Source organism: Dipodomys merriami, unplaced genomic scaffold (genome assembly GCF_024711535.1).
Source record: "Dipodomys merriami isolate MVZ:Mamm:240054 unplaced genomic scaffold, mDipMer1.0.p SCAF_1, whole genome shotgun sequence".
NCBI lineage: Eukaryota > Metazoa > Chordata > Mammalia > Rodentia > Heteromyidae > Dipodomys > Dipodomys merriami.
The window spans coordinates 77,674,126-77,692,469 of record NW_027202270.1 but is presented as its reverse complement, the minus strand read 5'-3'; the positions used below and the strand labels follow the sequence as shown (position 1 = coordinate 77,692,469).

General features: G+C 40.3%; 1 protein-coding gene across 6 annotated transcripts in view; it reads left to right on the top strand.

Moving 5' to 3' along the window:
• Mgat5 (alpha-1,6-mannosylglycoprotein 6-beta-N-acetylglucosaminyltransferase) overlaps positions 1-18,344 on the top strand; it is a 359,457-nt gene that overhangs the window by 201,207 nt on the left and 139,906 nt on the right. For all 6 annotated transcript variants that reach the window (XM_070024198.1, XM_070024207.1, XM_070024236.1 and 3 more), the window contains exon 5: positions 864-953. In XM_070024198.1, the coding sequence (XP_069880299.1) occupies positions 864-953 (90 nt within the window). The remainder of the gene's footprint in view (positions 1-863; positions 954-18,344) is intronic.

Below are 18,344 nucleotides of genomic sequence, written 5' to 3'. Positions count from 1 at the left end.
AGGATTGAACTGCTTACTGGGCAAGTATGTGAGTACATGAGTCATTCCTTTAGTCCTTTTGGTTTTTCATTTGTTGTTTTTCAGTTAAGGTCTCATACTTTTATCCTGGCTGGCAGCCTTAAATCCAGATGCTCCTACCTCTGTACTCCCTCCCAAGTAGAAATTACAGGCATGCACCACCATTACTAGCTTTAACTTTTTCATTGTTTAGTTTTGGGGGCTTGGGATTGAACTTGAGGCTTTGCCCATATTTTTTTTTAATTTAATTTTATTTTATTTGAGAACATACTGTACAGAGGGGCTACAATTACATGGGCAGGATAATGCATACATTTCTTACCAAGCATTGCGAGGCTTTGCCCATATTAAATATATGCTCTACCACTCAACTACATCCCAGCCCAACATTTTTAAAAAATTCTTATTATGGTTTGTCCTTGGGGAGACCATGCCTGACCAGTAGAGCTCAGAGAAATGTGTTAGTTCAGGTTTGCAGTTAGGGCCAAGAGAGCAACCTAGATGTCCATTTGGATCAACATCTATAACGATCACTAAGGCCTGTGAGCCGTGACCTCCCTCCATGCCTACTGTGGGTAAGTGGACCTTACAGCAGTACCCATGGGATATTTAGATGTCCCTGGGGGTATATGATCTTGATAGCATCTTCCCTGCCCTAGATTGTCTCTACTGCTCAGGCCCAGCTCAAGCCTATGTTGGCTGTGGTTCCTGACTTTAGCTCATGATCTCCTTGTTGTCCTCAGATCACAGCCTGAACCACTCATCTCACTATTGCTCTTCTCCATCAAGTATGTGAAACACAGAACAGGTTACTGAGACATGTTTCTCTGTTCTTGTCATTTCAGTGGATGAAAGATATGTGGCGTTCAGATCCCTGCTACGCAGACTATGGAGTGGATGGGTCCACCTGTTCTTTTTTTATTTACCTCAGTGAGGTGAGTATCCCAGCACTGCCAAAGGTAGAGGTCTGTATGTAGACTGTTGTAACTGGTACTGCAGTTTGAAAAGTTGAAAGATATGTGTTGGTTTTTACAGTGCTATCTCCCCAGGAAGACTTTATTGCCATGTTTTCCTATTGTGTAAAATATACTCACTGGAAGATTTTTCCATCGTAACCATTTTCAAGTGTTCAGTTCAGTGGTTAAGTACCTTCACAGTGTTAGGGGATGATCACTACTATCCATTTGCAGAATTCTTTTCATCTTGCAAAATGCAATCTGTACCCATTAACCTTAACTCCCCAATCTTCCAACCTAGAATTAGCACTTCATTCTACTTCTGTCTCTTTGGATTTTTGCCCTAGGTACTCAGAAAAAGAGAACTCTATTCTTTGTCATTTTGTGTCTAGTTCATTTTACTTGGCATATTTTTAAGATTCAGCTCTGTCATAATGTGTGTTAGAATTTCCTTTATAAGACTGAATCATATTCCACTGTGTCTAAATGTTGATTTGCTTATCTGTTTGTCTTTCACTAGATGCTTGGGTTGTTTCCCCATTTGACAACTCTGAATAATATATACCCCTGACACCTTGCTTTCAGTACCCCAAACAGGGTACATATCCCACAAGTGGACTTGGTGGATCACAATTTCATTTTTATGTTTGGAAAAGCCACCATACTGTTTTGCATACTTGCTGTCCAGTTTCCATGTCCACCAGTGGTCCACAAGGGATCCAGTTTTTTCACATCTTCAGCCAATACTTGTTACTTTCCTGAGTGTGAATAACTCATAGCAATATTGAGCTTCTTGTCATGTCTATGTTGGCTAGTTACCTGTTTAATTATTATCTGAGTTTATTACACCTTTCCCTTCTGTTGTCTGCTGGTAGCAGGGTTTGAACTAAAGCCCTCATATTCACTTAGCTAGATTGTTCATAGCTGGTGCTCTACTACTTGAGCCATACCTCCTTGCTTTTTGCTACTTTGGAGATTGAGTCTTTAGGACTTTTCTGTCTAGACAGGCCTCAAACCATGATGCCCTGGATCTCAGCCACCTAAGTAGTTATAATGGTGTAAACCACTGGTTCCTGGTTATCTTCTCTTGTCTTTTCTCTTCTTCATTCCTTCCTTCCTTTCTTTCTTTTGCTTATTTGTTCATTCTTTCTTTTCTTGTTTGCTTTCATCTGATTTTATTTTCACGTGTACCCTTGCATTTTTTAAAGATTTCCTAGTACTTACTTAACAGGCCACATACCATTTGTTGTGGCTTCAGTAACCTCCATTTCACACTTGAGAAAGTCAGGGGTGTGAAGAAGTAAGGTTTACTCTGTGAAAGAGTCGAGTAGGGAATCCAAACTGCTGGCTGCCTCTTCACCCCTTGATAGATGGGGCTTCCCTAGGGGCTGATGAAACAGGTGCTGAATAATTCAGAGCTGCTGCTTCTGTGACTCTCCACTACAGTTCCCCCTTCATTCTGCCCTGTGTGTGCTTTGCCAAAACTAGTTGACGGTAGTAACGGTACCCTGGTGACAATTTGGAAAACACTCTGGTTTTGAGACTAGGAAATGTTTTTGCTGTAGTTGTTCTTGTGGGATCTATATACCTCATATTTCTGCCATAAGTGTACTCCGCCAACTTTTTTTTTTTGAGGTAAAGTACAAATTATAATGCCCTTATTCCCTCTCTTTGGTTAATATATTCAAATCAGACTTCTCGTGTGCGTGTGTGTGTGTGTGTGTGTGTGTGTGTGTGCGCACTGAGTTTGAACTCAGGGCTTAACGTTCTCACTTGGCATTTTTGCTCAAAGATCATGCTTTCCTGCTTGAGCCACACCTCCACTTTTGCCCTTTTGCTAATTAATTGAAGGTAGAGTCTCACAGACTTTCCTGCCCAGGCTGGCTTTGCACCTTAATCCTCATATCTCAGCTTCCTGATAGCTAGCTAGGATTGTAAGCACGAGCTATCAGCATCCAGTCTTCAACTCAGATTTCTCCCTCAGCACTGAGGTTTGAATCCACAGCCTCACACCTTCTTGGCAAGGACCTGCCACTGACTCACGCCTCCATCACACTGACCTTCTTAGTTGACAGAGTTGTCTCCTGAATACCATCAGCAGCATCTCAGAGCTACTGACAGTTAAACTATTTCTTGAAAGGAAAGACACTTAGAATTGGGATTGGATGTTCCTCATTAACAGGCTTCTGACAAAGTGCGTGTACAGCACTGAGTGTGTTTCTGGTCTCTGGTTTAGGTGACCAGTGGCCTACCCTCTCATTTTCTTCTTCAGAAGGAGGCCTGGGGCTACAGGTGAGCCTTTACTCTGGTGAGAAGCCAATTGGAAGTACCTTTCTTGCCCTTAGGGTGAGGCTTCTCACATAGTTTAATTTTCAGAAGCTTCCTTCCCCTTTCCTTATGGTAGAATGTAGCCAGAGGCCAGCTGTGTGCAGTGATTGACAAGCAGGACTAATTTCACGCCTTTCTAAGAGTTTGCAGTTGGGGTGGAATGAAGGGGCTGTTGTAGAGGATTCTGCATTCCCATACCAGCCTATTCTCCATCTCCTGGTGGTAGGAACTAGGGAAGTGTGGGGCAGTGTTACTTGAAGAGGACTGCATTAATTCACAACCTGATCCTTTTGCTTGGAGACCATTACCCACCTCACACCCAGTGAGGGAGGGATATATAGCTAAGGAGAGAGGAGGAAAATGAGCTTTAGGGGAGGGAAAACGAGAATACCACAGGGCAGACTGGGATATATAAAGATAAGTGGCTCACATATTCTTTTCATGGGATGGCAAGTGTTTCACACTGGGACATGTGACTACTTTTCCTGAGGTGTGGAATGGGCCTTCCTTAGCCTGTTTACTCTCTCCTTACATAGATCAGGTTTGACCTTTTGTAGGGCTGAGTTCAGTTCAGTGAGCACTTATTAAACATGTAATTCAACAATTTCCAGCTGCTCCTGAGAACTCCTTCACTGGCCACCTGTTCAGGCTGTTTTTTGTCTGAAAGAGGGTAATGGGAGAGGACAAGGGAGGGTAGAGATGAGAGGGAGAGAACTAAGCACCACTTTCTCCAGTTTTGCTCTGAAAATAACCCTTAAAAGGTTCTGTTTCTTCAAAGCATCATACAAGGGACCCTGTTAGGCTCCATATAGGTATAGGATAGGGTGATTGCCTTAGAAACTCCTACCTAATTTTCTCTAAGGGTTTTTTGTTTGTTCACTTTGGTTTTTTTGTTTTGTTTTGTTTTAGGGTTTGGGGAGTTTTGGTTTCTGAAAGCCACTAAACCTCTTTTTTTTTCTTCCATTATAAATATTTCTTTTTAACGTTGTTTTCAAAGCGCCCTATCATGAAGCTATTGGAGGAGTCCTGAGTTACTATGGAGTGTACTTAGAGTAGGCCTGGCAAAGAGAAAACACTCAGTCAACACTGATGGACACTTTGATGGTTTTTAATGGTGTCGTTATTTGAGAATAGTTTGTAGGCTGTCACTTAGCCTCCAACATTGTAAGTGGGCTCTGGGTTCCATTTTAGAATTAGAATCAATTTTGGCTTCCCATTTAGCATTATAATTCAATTTTAGCTTCTTTGACTTCTGGTACTATAGAAATGTAGCGTTTCCCTTGATGCCTGTATTTCCTTAATTGACAAATAAAAATGGCATGTATTTGTAGTGTACAAGATGATATTTTGATATTTGTATATAACAGGAATGGTTAAATAAAGCTAATTAGCATGTGCTTACCTCACAGACTTGTTTGTCATAAGCAAACCTCCTCTTGACTGCTTGTCTCTTAGGATGCTTCTGTTTGCATTTGAGTTAGAAGCTGCTCATGGGAAATTCATAGCCATGGTCAGTTAATTAACATCTAGTATTTTCTTCTGAATCATGAACAGTATCTGTGGCTTTATGAGGCTGTCTATAGTCCCTCCCCCTGCCTCCCTACCCCTGCTATTTCCTCTCTTCCTTTTCTGGAACTTCCCTTGTTTTGCCATGCCATTGAACTCTGAGAGCTGTTTATTCCTAGATCATATGCCAGCTCTCTTTCACAGTTGGAAAAATGTTTGAGGAACATCTTCATTTGGCTTGTTAACTCGATCAACACAAGCACCACTGACTTAATTCTATTTCTAACCCATATTTCTACATTAGGTATCAGGGCTGTAACAAAAAGAGACCAAGTAAAATTCTCTCCCAGTCAGTCAGTCGGGAAGAACTGAAGGATTAAATTTAAATCCAATTTAGGAAGCGGCACTTTTCCTTTGTTTCCTTTACTGACGGCTGTCTCACAATGCCAGTTTCCACAGAATTCTGGAATTGCACGCCTCTACACTTGCTCTGGACATCTTGTCTACAGATCCTTAAATCCCAGGCAGTAAAGTCACTAATATGCCCCCTCCCCCACCTCCATTGTATTCCTCAGCTGCTTGCCATTTGTCTGACACTCTGGGGAACTGAGATGTAAAAGTCACAGCTAAGTGGATGCCCAAGTTTAGGGACAAAGCTTTGAGCTGCTCCAAGAGAAGAGTGGAAGGTCATTGAGTCCCCAGCTGAATGCTAGATGCTGGTCAATTCTTAATGGTGACCCTCCACACCCAGGGCCATAGATAACTCATAGAGTTGGGCTTGGTCTCTTCTCTGCAAATTGCTGTGCTTTCCAGCACCCTCATTCCCTTCATGAACTCAGTTCATGATTGGTAGCCATTCAGTCTTATACTTAAATCCACTTGTATTTAAACTAGGGCTTGATTTAGCTACTTTCAATTAATCATCGCACTGCTTGTTTTCTAATACTCTTCAATTTTGAGACCCTACCTTAAAATAGGAGAAACTTTACTGATCTACCTGAAGGAATAACTCAGAAAAACTGGGCATCTGCTAATCTGAGTGCAAAGAGTGAGTGGATGATTCATTTGGCAGCCTTGTATTTCCAGGATATCAGATGGTTCATTTTCCATATCTATGTTTGTGAGCCATGTAACTACTCCTGTTATAGAGACAAGGCCCTTTAAAGTAATTATTCTGAGAATGTCATTGTTTCAGGTATATTAACTTAGCTGGCTGCAGAGCCTTTTACTACTATCAGCACTTAGAGCAAATTTCTTCACCCTTACAGGTATTATATTGATGGATGATGCTGATGCATTTGATACCACACATTTTTATACCATTGTTCCCAAAGGTAGCAAGCTGCATACCTTTCCAGACTTCTAAATTTGTTGCTACTTTTTTTTAGTTGGCACAAAATAATCAAATTGCCTAGTAACTGATTTCTGGGTCTTAAGGTGTGTACAGCTATCAATGCTTTCAATAACAGTTTGGATTAGCATGTGTGTATGTATATTTATATATCTATGTCTATCTACCTATATATGTGTTATGTGTAGACATGTGTGTGCATGCTTGCATATGTGTGAAATGTCTCATAAAGGAACAAAAGAAGCAATTTCATGCTTTACTCATCAATCTTCCTCTGTTTCTTGAGAAACAGATGTAAAGGTCTTTTTTTCTGTTTTTCCCTTGGCAATATGTAAAACTAATATTGGCTGAGCATGCTATTAACCTTGAGTTTAAATTCAGCATACTTAATCCTTTGATTAATGCCAAGATTAATGCCCAACAGGAAAGGTTGACGCTTAAATGTTTGTGAATGCAAGCATGAAATGAAATCCTAATAACTGGTACAATGATTTGAATTTATGGGCTGTGTTGGCTGCTAAAGATAACTTGGAAATGGTGTGGCACAGACTAATTTGTCAAACTGGGCAGCAAAAGAGAATTATTGTTCAGGTTGCAGAAGGAAATGTTAGAAAACCTGACCGCTATTGGGGACAAGTCAAGAGGACTTGATAAAAATCACTAGGCTGTTACCAGTGCCCATATGTATGTGGTTAGCCATGGGAAGAGAGAACTTTCCTTTCTGCCAGGTAAGGTTTCTTGGCAGTAAAGGTGGTAGCAGAGATAGGTATCTGTTAGAGATTACTTTAAAACAACTATTCTCATAATTATATCACATCTGAAAATTGACATCATTTCTTAATATTCCTCAATATCAGATTGGTACTCATAGTTTTAGGTCATCTTATAAATTGAGCTTTATAGATTTCAGCTGGTTTTGAAGGAACCATAAATTGCAATCACACATGCGTTTTCAGTCTCTTTGAATTTTCAGTGGCTTTCCATCTTTTATTTTGCCCCCTACAATTTTTTGTTAAACATCTTTAGTTTTGTTCAGCATGCATTTGTGAGGCTCTGAATTTTGATTATTACATTCTCTGGTATCAAGGAGGCTGGCTTCCCTGTGTAAATTGATAATTCAGCCTGACTTTTTTTATCAATGGTCTGAATATTCCTTTTGCCTATCCCATTTCATGAATGGTATGACATACACTTCTTCCAGGACACACATAATGTTTGACCGTCTCTCTTAACTTAGCAGTTGGTTGATTTCATTAATTCCCTGGGGATTCCTTTTTTGTGTTTCTTACTGCATGCAGAACTGGGCTAGAACTCAGGGCCTCACACATACTAAGCAAGCATTCTACTAATTGAGCCACCTCCCATTTTTTTGGCCTTTAGTTTTTTAGATAATGTCTTGTGCTTTTACCGAGACTCACCTTAGACTATGATTCTCCTACCTCAACCTCCTAAGCTGGCAGGATTATAGGCATGTTCTACCATGCTTGACTTGTCTGTGAGAGAGGGCCTTAGTTAATGTTCTCATTCTGACTTTGAACCTAGATTTTCTTATCTTCAGTTCCTGAGTAGCTGAGATTGTAGATGTACATAAGATTACTTCTTCTTTGGGGCTGGGAAGGTGGCTCAGTGGTAGAGCGCTTGCCTTGCATGCATGAGGCCCTGGGTTTGATTCCTCAGCACCACATAAGCAAAAAGAAAAAAGCCAGAAGTGGAGCTGTGGCTCAAGTGGTAGAGCGCTAGCCTTGAGCTGAAGAGCTGAGGGACAGCGCCCAGGCCCTGAGTTCAGGCCCCATGACCGTACCCCCCCCCCAAAAAAAAGATTATTTCTTCTTTCTAGTTGTTATTTTTTAATTTTTTTTGTATAGTTGATATACAGAGGGGTTACAGTTTCATGAATCAGTACAATTCTTTTTGAACAATGTCTCCCCTTCCAATACTTTCCCAGCCTTTCTCTCCTATCCCTACCTATAAGATATCGGGTTCTTTTTCCACATGGTGTCTAGTGAGCATCACTGTTGTATTGGTTCCTTCTTGTCCCACCTTTTATGTGCCCTCCCTACCCTCCCAAATACAAATGTGTAACAAATGCTCTATCTGCTATTTGATTGAGGCAGATCATATAGGAGATATTTATTTCCCTTTCCCAGTTGACTTCTTAGCATCTTCCACTAGTGACCAGCACCATCTTTAAAAATAAAATTAGTGCTTGCTTTTCCATTCTTTATTAACATTATGAAGTTAATGATTGAAATATACTTGATATATTTGATCCATTGTAATCATTGTCTTACTATAAAATTCCCTCTCATTTGACCACTAGGAACCTTATTATATGGCTTTTTGTATTGTTTTGATGTATTTTTATAAGTAGATTTCTTGTTCTCTGATGTAAAAGGCTCATTTTACATAATTGCTCTCCTCTCCTTGAGAAGAGGTATACCTGGGAAGAGGTGCAGGTTGTCAATACCCTTGTTCCTTCTTCATGAATAAAAGTGCACAGAAATCACAATCCTGAGGCCAGGGTCATTCATTGTCCTGGGGAATCTGACAGGTACAAATATTTCTCATTGTTTATTGTGTATAAAAAGTATATAAACTCTTAGATTGTGTAAATGGTCCACAGGAAAAAGGGGGAAAAATGTTCTTAAGAATTAAGTGAGGCTAGGAAGGTGGCTCAGTGGTAGAACGCTTGCCTTGCATGCATGAGGCCTTGGGTTCAATTCCTTAGCCCCACATAAGCAGAAAAAGCCGGAATTGGTGCTGTGACTCTAGCCTTGAGCCGAAGAGCTGAGGGATGGCCTAGGTCCAGAGTTCAGGCCCTACGACCGACAAAAAAAAAAAGAAGAATTAAGTGAAACCAGGCACTGGTGGCTCCTGCCTATAATCCTAGCTACTCAGGAAGCTGAGATCCTGCAGATTGTCATAGCCAACCCTGGACAGAAAAGTCCATGAGAATCTATCTCCAGTTAAGCAGCACAATGTCAGACTGGAGGCATGGGTAAAGTGGTAAAGAACCAGCTGTTAACAAGGAAGCTAAGTGAGAGGACAGGGACCTGAGTTTAAGCTTATTACCCAAAGAAAAGAAGACATGGTAGTGTGCTGGGTGAGTTACTTTTGGGTTGTCTTAACCAAATATCTGACATAAACTTCTAGGAGGGCCGGGCACTAGTGGCTCACACCTGTAATCCTAGCTACTCAGGAGGCTGAGATCTGAGGATCACGGTTCAAAGCCAGCCGGGGCAAGGAAAGTCCGTGATAGAGTTTCGTCAATAGTCCTGATTCCATTCATTCTAGGGCCATTGTAAGGCAGAACACAATGGAGGCAAACACATGTGGAGGAGGAAGTTGTTTACTTCCTAGTGTACATAAAGCAAAAATCAGGAATAAAAGAAAAAGATCTTGCCTTTGGGGGTAAGCCTTCAGTTGACCTACTTCCTCTAGCCAGGACCTACCTCCTAAAGTTTTTATCAGCTCCCACAATCTCACTACCAGTTGAGAACTAAGCATTCAACACATGAGCCTTGTGGAGTACATCTCATATTGAGACCAACCACCACAGGTGGTAAGGAAAAGGCCCTGTTGAGATGGCGAGGGAATGATATTGAGAGGGAATGAAAGAGAAATCTCAAAGAAGTATTCACAGCTAGGCACAAACTCATATCTGTAAGTGGTTCATGGCCAGCCTGGACAAAAAAAAAGTTCATAAGATTGCATCTCAACCAATAAAAGTCTGAGCCCAGTGCTATTCACCTGTCATTTTAGTGTACATAGGATCATGATCCAACCTAGCCTAGGCTTATAGTGATGCTAATTGAAAAATAATGAAAGCCAAAATACTGTGTGTGTGTGTGTGTGTGTGTATTAATGTACAAATACTGTGTGTGTGTGTGTGTGTGTGTGTGTGTATTAATGTACCAAATGCAAGAAGAATAATCTTCATGGAAATCATTTTTTTCTGTGCCAGAAATGGATTTGAATTCAGGGTCTTGGATTTTCTTAACCTTTCTTGATTGTGTCTGATGCTCTACCATTTAAGTCATCCCTCCAGCCCAGACTTTTGCTGGTTAATTGGAAAAGGAGTCTCAGTAAACTTTTCTGCCCATACTTACTTCAAGCCTATCATCCAATCCTCAAATCTCAGCCTTCTGAGCAGTTAGAATTATAATAGTGAGCCACATGCTCACTGGCTCAGAGGTTTTTAAACTGTTCTCATAACCAGCAGTGCCTGGTATATGTATTTATTGAATGGATGATTCTGTTCAATGCATTTTTTCAGAAAAGGTGATAGCACTGGCCAACTTTGGACTGTGATCCTCTTCCTGAATAGTCTCCTGAATAGCTGGAATTACATGTATGACTACCACACCATCTCATTTTGGAGATATGTAGGATCTTAAATGTTTACCCAGGTTGGATTCAAACCACCACCATTCTCTGCCTCCAATGTGACTGGGATTACAGGCATGAACCACCAAATGTGGTTCATATGCCATTCTTACCTTGGTATAAATTTTGTGATAACATTTTTTTCATTACAATTTGTTTGTTGGGCTCTGTTACTTCATGCCTATAATGTCATATACCAAGAGGATGAGGTCTAGAAGACTAGCTCAAGGCCAGAAAAGGCCAGAAAAGACTAGCATAACACCCCATCTCCAAAATAACCAGCAAAAACCTGAGCTGGAGGTGAGGCTTCAGTGGTAGAGCTTTAGCAAGCAAGCCAAGCCAGGAATGAGTTCTCTTAATTTGAACTCGGACACTAAAAGCAACAAGAAAAAAAAAATTTAAGAAGTTCATGTTGAGACATGAAGTGTGGGCATTTAGAGCACTTGTTAGCAAGCTTAGTATAATTGTCTCCAATATTCTATGTATAAAGTATTGGGGATCACACACATAAGACTATTAGACTGAAATGAATCAAGTAGGTTACTAGGCATAACTGGCTTGCTTGTCTTCCGTTCTCATTGTCACTTAGAATTATATGTCTGGGTCTGCAAAATTATATATTATACACAAAAGAAGAGCTGAGTCTCTGGTTTCTAGACTGTGACTGCCTCCTAAAATGGGGAGACTCAGGCTGTGGACAGTGTGGACACAGGCTGGATGGGACCAGCTTTGCTATGCGCAGTGGGAGACTGGTGTGAGACCACTGGTGTGGTGTCTCTCTTGGCTCCTCTGTGATTGGTTTATAGAGGAATTCATTTGGTGCTTTTCCCGTGTGAGGGAAAATTGACTTTCTCTTCCTACAGCGATTTGGGATAGATTTTAGAAACTCTGTGTCATCATCTCATTAGAACCCCACTGGCGCTGTGGCACACTGAAGACTTAGTGCTGCTTTTCTGTATGTTCCGTCCCTCTCTGAGCAGAACCCTGGATCCTTCCAGCCCATTGTGTTCTTCAGATAGCCTCGTTTGTGCCTTGGGTTGGCAATATTTCTGCTGTCTTGATGGGGGGGCAAAGGTACAGTCACAGCAAACTCCATGTGCAATCTTGTTTCATGAATTTGCGGTTACCCACAATCAACTTAGGTCTGAAAATACCCCATGAAAAATTCTCAAAACAGTGCATCCATTTAAAATACCTTTTTATCCTAGCATATGGTTAAATGTTCTTTATTAAGTGTTGTCCAACCATCTCTTACTGTGATTAGGTTATAAATTAAACTCTACCATAGGACAAAATACAGTAATGGTAGGGTTTGGTGTTATCCATGGAACAGTCTGGGACAGTCCTTTCTGTGGAAAAGGAAGGATTATGGTAGAGAAACACATATGCCGGATTTCCCGGATGGCTTTTACCAATTAGCTATGTGGCTTTGATGCTTTCTGTGAGTTTTCAGCATGGTTTCTCTCCATTGGGGTCAAGAAGAAGCCTGCCTTGCCTAATCTAATGTTTTGTTGAATGTTCTAATAAAATGACTACAGTAAAGTGCTTGTGAATAGAGAGGGTATTATTACTGTATCTCTACTGTTTAGATCATGTCTTTAATTTCATTCACTACTCAGTAAGTATTGATACCAGGCTTGAACTCTGGGCTCAGGACAGAAAAAGATTTTGTTCACAGGGAGTCTACATTCAGAGGGGCAGAGAAAATAGACACTGGTGGTCATGCTTTTCTTTTCTTTTCTTCTTCTTTTTTTTTTTTTTTTTTTTTTTTTGGTCAGTCATAGGACTTAAACTCTGGGCCTGGGTTCTGTCCCTAGGCTCTTTCGCTGAAGGCCAGAGCTCCACCACTTTGAGCCACACCTCCACTTCCAGTTTCCTGGTGATCAATTGGAAATAAGAGTCTCATGGCCTTTCCTTCCCAGGCTGGCTTTGAACCACAGTCCTCAGATCTCAGCCTTCAGAGTAGCTAGGATCTCAGGTATGAGCCACTGGTTCCCAGCTTGGTCATGATTTTAATCCTATCTATGGTCATGATTTTAATCCTAGCTACTCAGGAGGCTGAGATCTGAGAATTATGATTCAAAGCCAGCTCAGGCACATAAATCCATGAGACTCTTATGTTTAACCAGCAAAATGCCAGAAAAGGAGGTGTGGCTTAAATAGTAGAGCATCAGCCATGAACAGAAAAGCCAAGCAAGACGATAAGCTCCAATACTGGCACTAAAAAACAAAAAAAGGCAAAGGAGTAATTGTAACCAGTATGTGCAGTAATTTCCACTAGTGGCAAGAAAAAATAGTGGAGAATGGCATAGAATGACAAGGTAAGTTAGGAAAGAATTTATGAAGCGAAATCTGACAGGTGCAGAAGAAAAAGGGAGGAAAACCAGCACCCAGGCCCAGAGTTCAAGCCCCAGGACCAGCCAAAAAAGAGAAAAAAAGAAAAAAATCAGATAGAAATGTAGATTCCAAGAGTATTGGGTTTCCAGGTAAAATACAAGATATCCAATGAAATTTGAATTTCAGGCAAATAACTTTTTTGTGGTACTTGGGACTGAACTCAGGAATTCAGTTTTGCTAAGTAACACTCTACCACTTGAGCCCCACATATAGCCCCTTTTGCCTTACTTTGCTTTTGAGATAATAACGTGTATTTTTGCCTGGGACAGCCTTAGCTCATGATTCTCCTGATTTTTGCCTCCTAGGAAGCTGGAATTTATAGGCATGAATATGCCTATGGTTTGGGGGTTTTTTTTCCTTCAAAGTATAAGAATGTACCCTTGTTTTTCCTATATCCAACAGTTCTCCTGAATCAAAAATGATCTAGATGAACTTGCAAGGAGGTCGGTTTATATTGGGCCAAGTAAGGAAGGAAGACACTATAAGGATGGAGGCCAGATGTCATAGGATCTTGGTATAAATTGCAACTTGTACTCTTGAGTCCAGTGAAAAGCCATTGAAGGTTTCATTACGTGCAAAATATGATCCAGTGTAGGCTATAAAACAATCATTCTTGCTGTACAGAGCAGGCAGTAGTGTAGCATTGGATGCTGAAATTTCTTACTGCTTTCTTTGACTTTACCATACACTCTATGTAATAGTGGTACAACAAATGATTTTACAAGATGTTCTCTAGATGATTTAGGTAATACTACTCTAATATTGTTTAGGAACCTAACACATGGTGTGGGTGTTTATGGAGTAGAGATTAAGTGCATCAGCCCTGAAATTGAAGAGACATTCCAGCTATTAGCCAAGCCCAGTCTTTCTCTAGCTGTTTTCATCTGGCATGATCATTAATCTTTACAAAGACCAAATGAAGCAGCTTGTGACAGTGTTTGCCCTTGAACTGTGCTCTATTCCTTGGGAGCATTTGTTTGATCTTTTCTATCTCACATCCAGGAGATCAACATCCCATAAGCAGCTGGGCCAAAATATCCAGGACAGCCCTTGGTACAAACATGTTGGTGTCTTGCCACAACAGAAGTCCAGAAGTCTTTTCCAGTTACTTTTTCTGAAACTTTAGAAAGTGTAGTGGATAAGCAGTATATGATACATAAAAAGTCCTTTTGATTCAAAAAATATGTTGGCATATTCACTAACCACTTTATTTGCTGTATCATAAGTGTAGTAAGTGTTTGCTCTGTGTAGAGTTAAGTGTATCATCCATCTTGGCTGATCCCAGATCAATTCTCTTTCTCTACTCAGCAGCAGTTACCTCAGCAAATCCCTTTAAACCTTGGTTTACTCACATGAAAACACATGGGACCACCATGTTACATGTGGTGTTGGTGTCTTGGAACCCTCTTAGAGGTCAAATGATTTTCAGAGAGCCTGACGTTTATAAGTCCAAAATTTTTGCTGGCTGACATAGTGTGCATCATTTAATAATTCTACTAGTTAATACCCATTATAAAAATTATCATATGCAGATTAACAAAAAGAAAATAGAAAGCAGCTCTAACACCTACCCAGAGATCATCTCAGTGTGTTCTTACAACACCTTTTCTTCTTTCATTTGATTATAATAGACATCTGAAAAAAATGTAGAATGAAATTCTATATGTCAGTGATCATTAAAAGAGAACACCTCACATTGATAATGGAAAAAGAGGCTATAACAGAGACTATTTTTATTTTTCTTCTTTGCAGTAATGGGGTTTGGACTCAGCTTGGTGGGCAAACCCTCTCCTTTGAGGCATACCATCTACCCTTTTTTGCTTTAGGATTTTTAGATAGGGTCTTGCACCTTTGCCTAGATGGGCCCTGGACTGTGATTCTACCTCCCAAGTAACCGAGGTTACGCATGTAAGAAATAGTGCCTGGCTTTCTTTAATAAGATGTTGCTAATTTTTTCCCCTAAGTTATCCTTTACTCATGATCTCCCCGGCACTATGGCTACCTCCCTAATTAATAGCTAAAATAATAGGCAAGTGACACTACGCTGTCTCAACAGAACTCTAGTACTATAGAGTTAATGCCCTAGTATTTTTTATCTGTGTGCATATGCCTCAGCTCTTCTGTTTTAGCAACTTTTATTGCTTCCTCATTCCTTCTTTAAACTCCAACTTCAACTGTGTCTGTATCCACCGGGCAATTTTCTTTTCCTTAACTCTAAAGAGTTGTCTATCCGATGGACCTTGAAAAGAAACCTGACCCAGTTAGAATTTTTCGGGACTCAGAATGCTTTGATTCACAATCCTCATGATTAAGCTGCAAACCCTTTTTAGTTCAAAGAAGGTTAAATCACTAGGAGGAGGAATGTCAAGAACTAAATTGTTTTATACCTCCTCACTCAAGAAAAGTGATTTATAGTACCTTCTCTGTAGAATATACATTAATTTTCCCTAGTTCTAGCCTGACTGGTCTCTGTCTGAATCTGCTGCCTCTTCATTTTGTGGCCTGAGGCTAGTACACTAAAAAGATTAGTTCATTTCCGAGGAGTTTCACCTTCAAATCAAAGATTATTAGACTAATGTTCATTGATTGTTGTGTGTGTTGTCCTGAATTCATATGGTTTTCAATTTTTGAACTTACCATGGTGAATTAAAGGCTACTATTAAGATGTGCAGTCCTGGCTGGTAGTGTGGCTAAGAAGCAGAACATGTGCCTAGCATGTGCTGATCTTGGGTTCTATCCCCAGCACTTGGGGCAGGAAGAGGATATTGAGTTGCCTTCCCTGGAAGAAAGACCATAAATGTTGGGTAAAGGTAGGAGTTAGACAGTGTGGGATTTGGGAGTTTTTTAGTCACAGGATATCTTTGCCCTGAAGGCAAGCACACAGTGGCCACAGACAGAAACATGTGATAGAGGCACAGGTGGGAAGGTGGCCACAGGTAGATACATAGGACACTGAGGTTCTGCCAGGCAGGAGAAGTGGAACTATCCATAATGATGTGAAACAGGACCACTTCTGGGTCAGGCTTCCCAGGGCTCCTTCTGAGGCCAGCTTTATTGATAGGATGCTATAAGTGAGTCCAGTTTATTAAAGTGTCCTGGAGTGATCAGACAGACAAAAAGAAAGTTAGGTATTGAGAGGTTAAATTATTAGCGGTGAGCAAGGTTTTTTCCCTATGTGTTATTAATGATGCTCTTATTTAGGAAAGTGTTGCTCATTGGAGGGTTGTTTGTTTGAGTGCTTGGCATTATTGCCAGTGCTGGCTTCCTTCCAACCTTGGTAATCCTCTGAGATTTCCAAAGGAAAGAAATGCTCTATTTTCTGTTCTTTCTCCCTATAGGGTGATGGGTTTACATATAATTTCATTATTTTGTTAACCAGTAATCACTGTGTACAAAAACAATCTTAAAAACCCCTATTTTTCCATTCTGTGTTAAGATTTTCACTGTTGGTTTTCCACCCTTCCGAGTATTATGTGTTAGCAGTGAAATTTCTCCCTAAAAGCTCAATTGGACTATTTCCCATTTTTGCAGGATGGCCTTGGAGTCTTGCACAGTAGTGTCTAGTAACTTAGAGTAGTAAGTAAATGCTCAGCTTTGGAAGAAGAATTACAGTCTTGAGGAATCCATTGGGAAGTCATGTCTTAGATCACCTTGGATTATATTTTCGTCAGTATGAATCTAGGAAATTCCTTGTTGTGGCCAAGGAATAAGGAGGGAATTGCACTGTCTTGTAGCAATCTCTGACACCATTAATGTCTCCTTTTAGTTGATAGTCTTTATTCATAGCCTTGCTTCATCTTTCCCCATCATGCCCTTGATGGGAAATTTTCTTTCCTGACAAGTTGCTATACAAACTTGGTTATTTCTGTAGTTGTGGACTGGTGTGAGCTCACTCTCTTTCTATTTCTTCTTTTTCTGTCATGGAGGTGTGTGATGGGTGGGTATGGTTGAAAGTTTCACAGTCAAGTCTTGGATCCATTTGAAGTCTTCGTGTAATAAATATACTTTATAGGAATGTTTTATTGCTTCCATTTACAAAAATTTAATTGGAATTAAATAATTTAATCTGGCCTCAGACTATAAAGTACAGATGTATGTGATGCTGCTAGAGCGTCTGGGGCTTCCTCCACTGACAGGCTTCCCGTCTGCCTTTTTCATTTTTCTCGTCTGTGGAACTCAACTTCCTTCCTTTCCTGGTCATATCTCCTTGCTGAAAGGCCCTAGTCATTAGACTATCAGCCCCCAAGGCAAGTTAGTGTTTTCTCTTTTTTCCTGAGCAAAAACAATTTTAGCTTTTCTTTGGGGAACTGTTTTTGAGTCTCTGAAGTTATTCCCAAATATCATAAAGTCTAATTTTGCTCCACAAGAAGAAAAAGCATATTGCACATTTTCTGTCCAGGGATTTGACCCTATTTTGGTTTTGCCTAGTTGGAGCGCTACTACTGAAGCCATGCCTCCAGCCCCAATTTGACTCTCTAAACTTGCCACTCACTGCTTTTGGATCATTAGCAGTGGCAGATGATTTTATGCATATAAGGCCAATTATTTGGGATCATAGTGAAAATCACCTTGCATCAGGAATAATTTCTAGATTAGTTAAAGCTGGCAGTTTCTTTAAAAACTTACCAGATCTTGAGGGTAAACTATTTTCTTGTCTGACTGATTTTTCTGACCCATGGGCTGTGGTCCCTTCATAGAGCTGCTACCTCAGTGACCTTCCAAAGACATTCTTACTCTGCTAAATCTAGGCCCACCTGATTGTAGAAAATTGATTTTCAGAGCATTTTCGTAGTCATCGCTAATAATGTCATTATAGTTTAGCAAAGAGTTGATGAAATTTTTGTGGCTATTTTAAACAAAGACCAGATGTTATTTCTCATTTTTTTTACTAGAAATTAATTTTCCTAATTTTCTTTGGTAACCTTTATGGAAGTAATCCCTATGAAATGTGGCACTTTCTTTGCTTTTTCTAGACCCGTGTGCACTGACAAAACAATCTGTCTTCCAGAATGGTTCTCACAAGCACACCAACCGAATAACCCCCTTTTTGTTCCTTTTTTCCTCTGATAGCCTTTCTTTCTCACCTTATTTCGAGATAATCCGAACAGCCAGAAAATGAGAGAAAGCTTTGACCAATTTCTTTTAAATGATCAGTTACATTCCTGAATCCTCAGATAGTGATTGAGCTCTGTAGCTCAAATGCCATCTTATTTCCTTTCCCCAGAGTGCCAGAGCATAACAAATCATCCCTGTCTGCTTGCTAAATGGACACCAAGGCACCTTTGCATTCTCATTCCCCCTGTGGCAGTGATGGAATTTTTCTGCCATCAGCCAACCTCTCTCTAGAATAGAAGTGTGAGTACTAAATGATTTTTTGGAATCAGTCCCTGTAAAATGCTTTC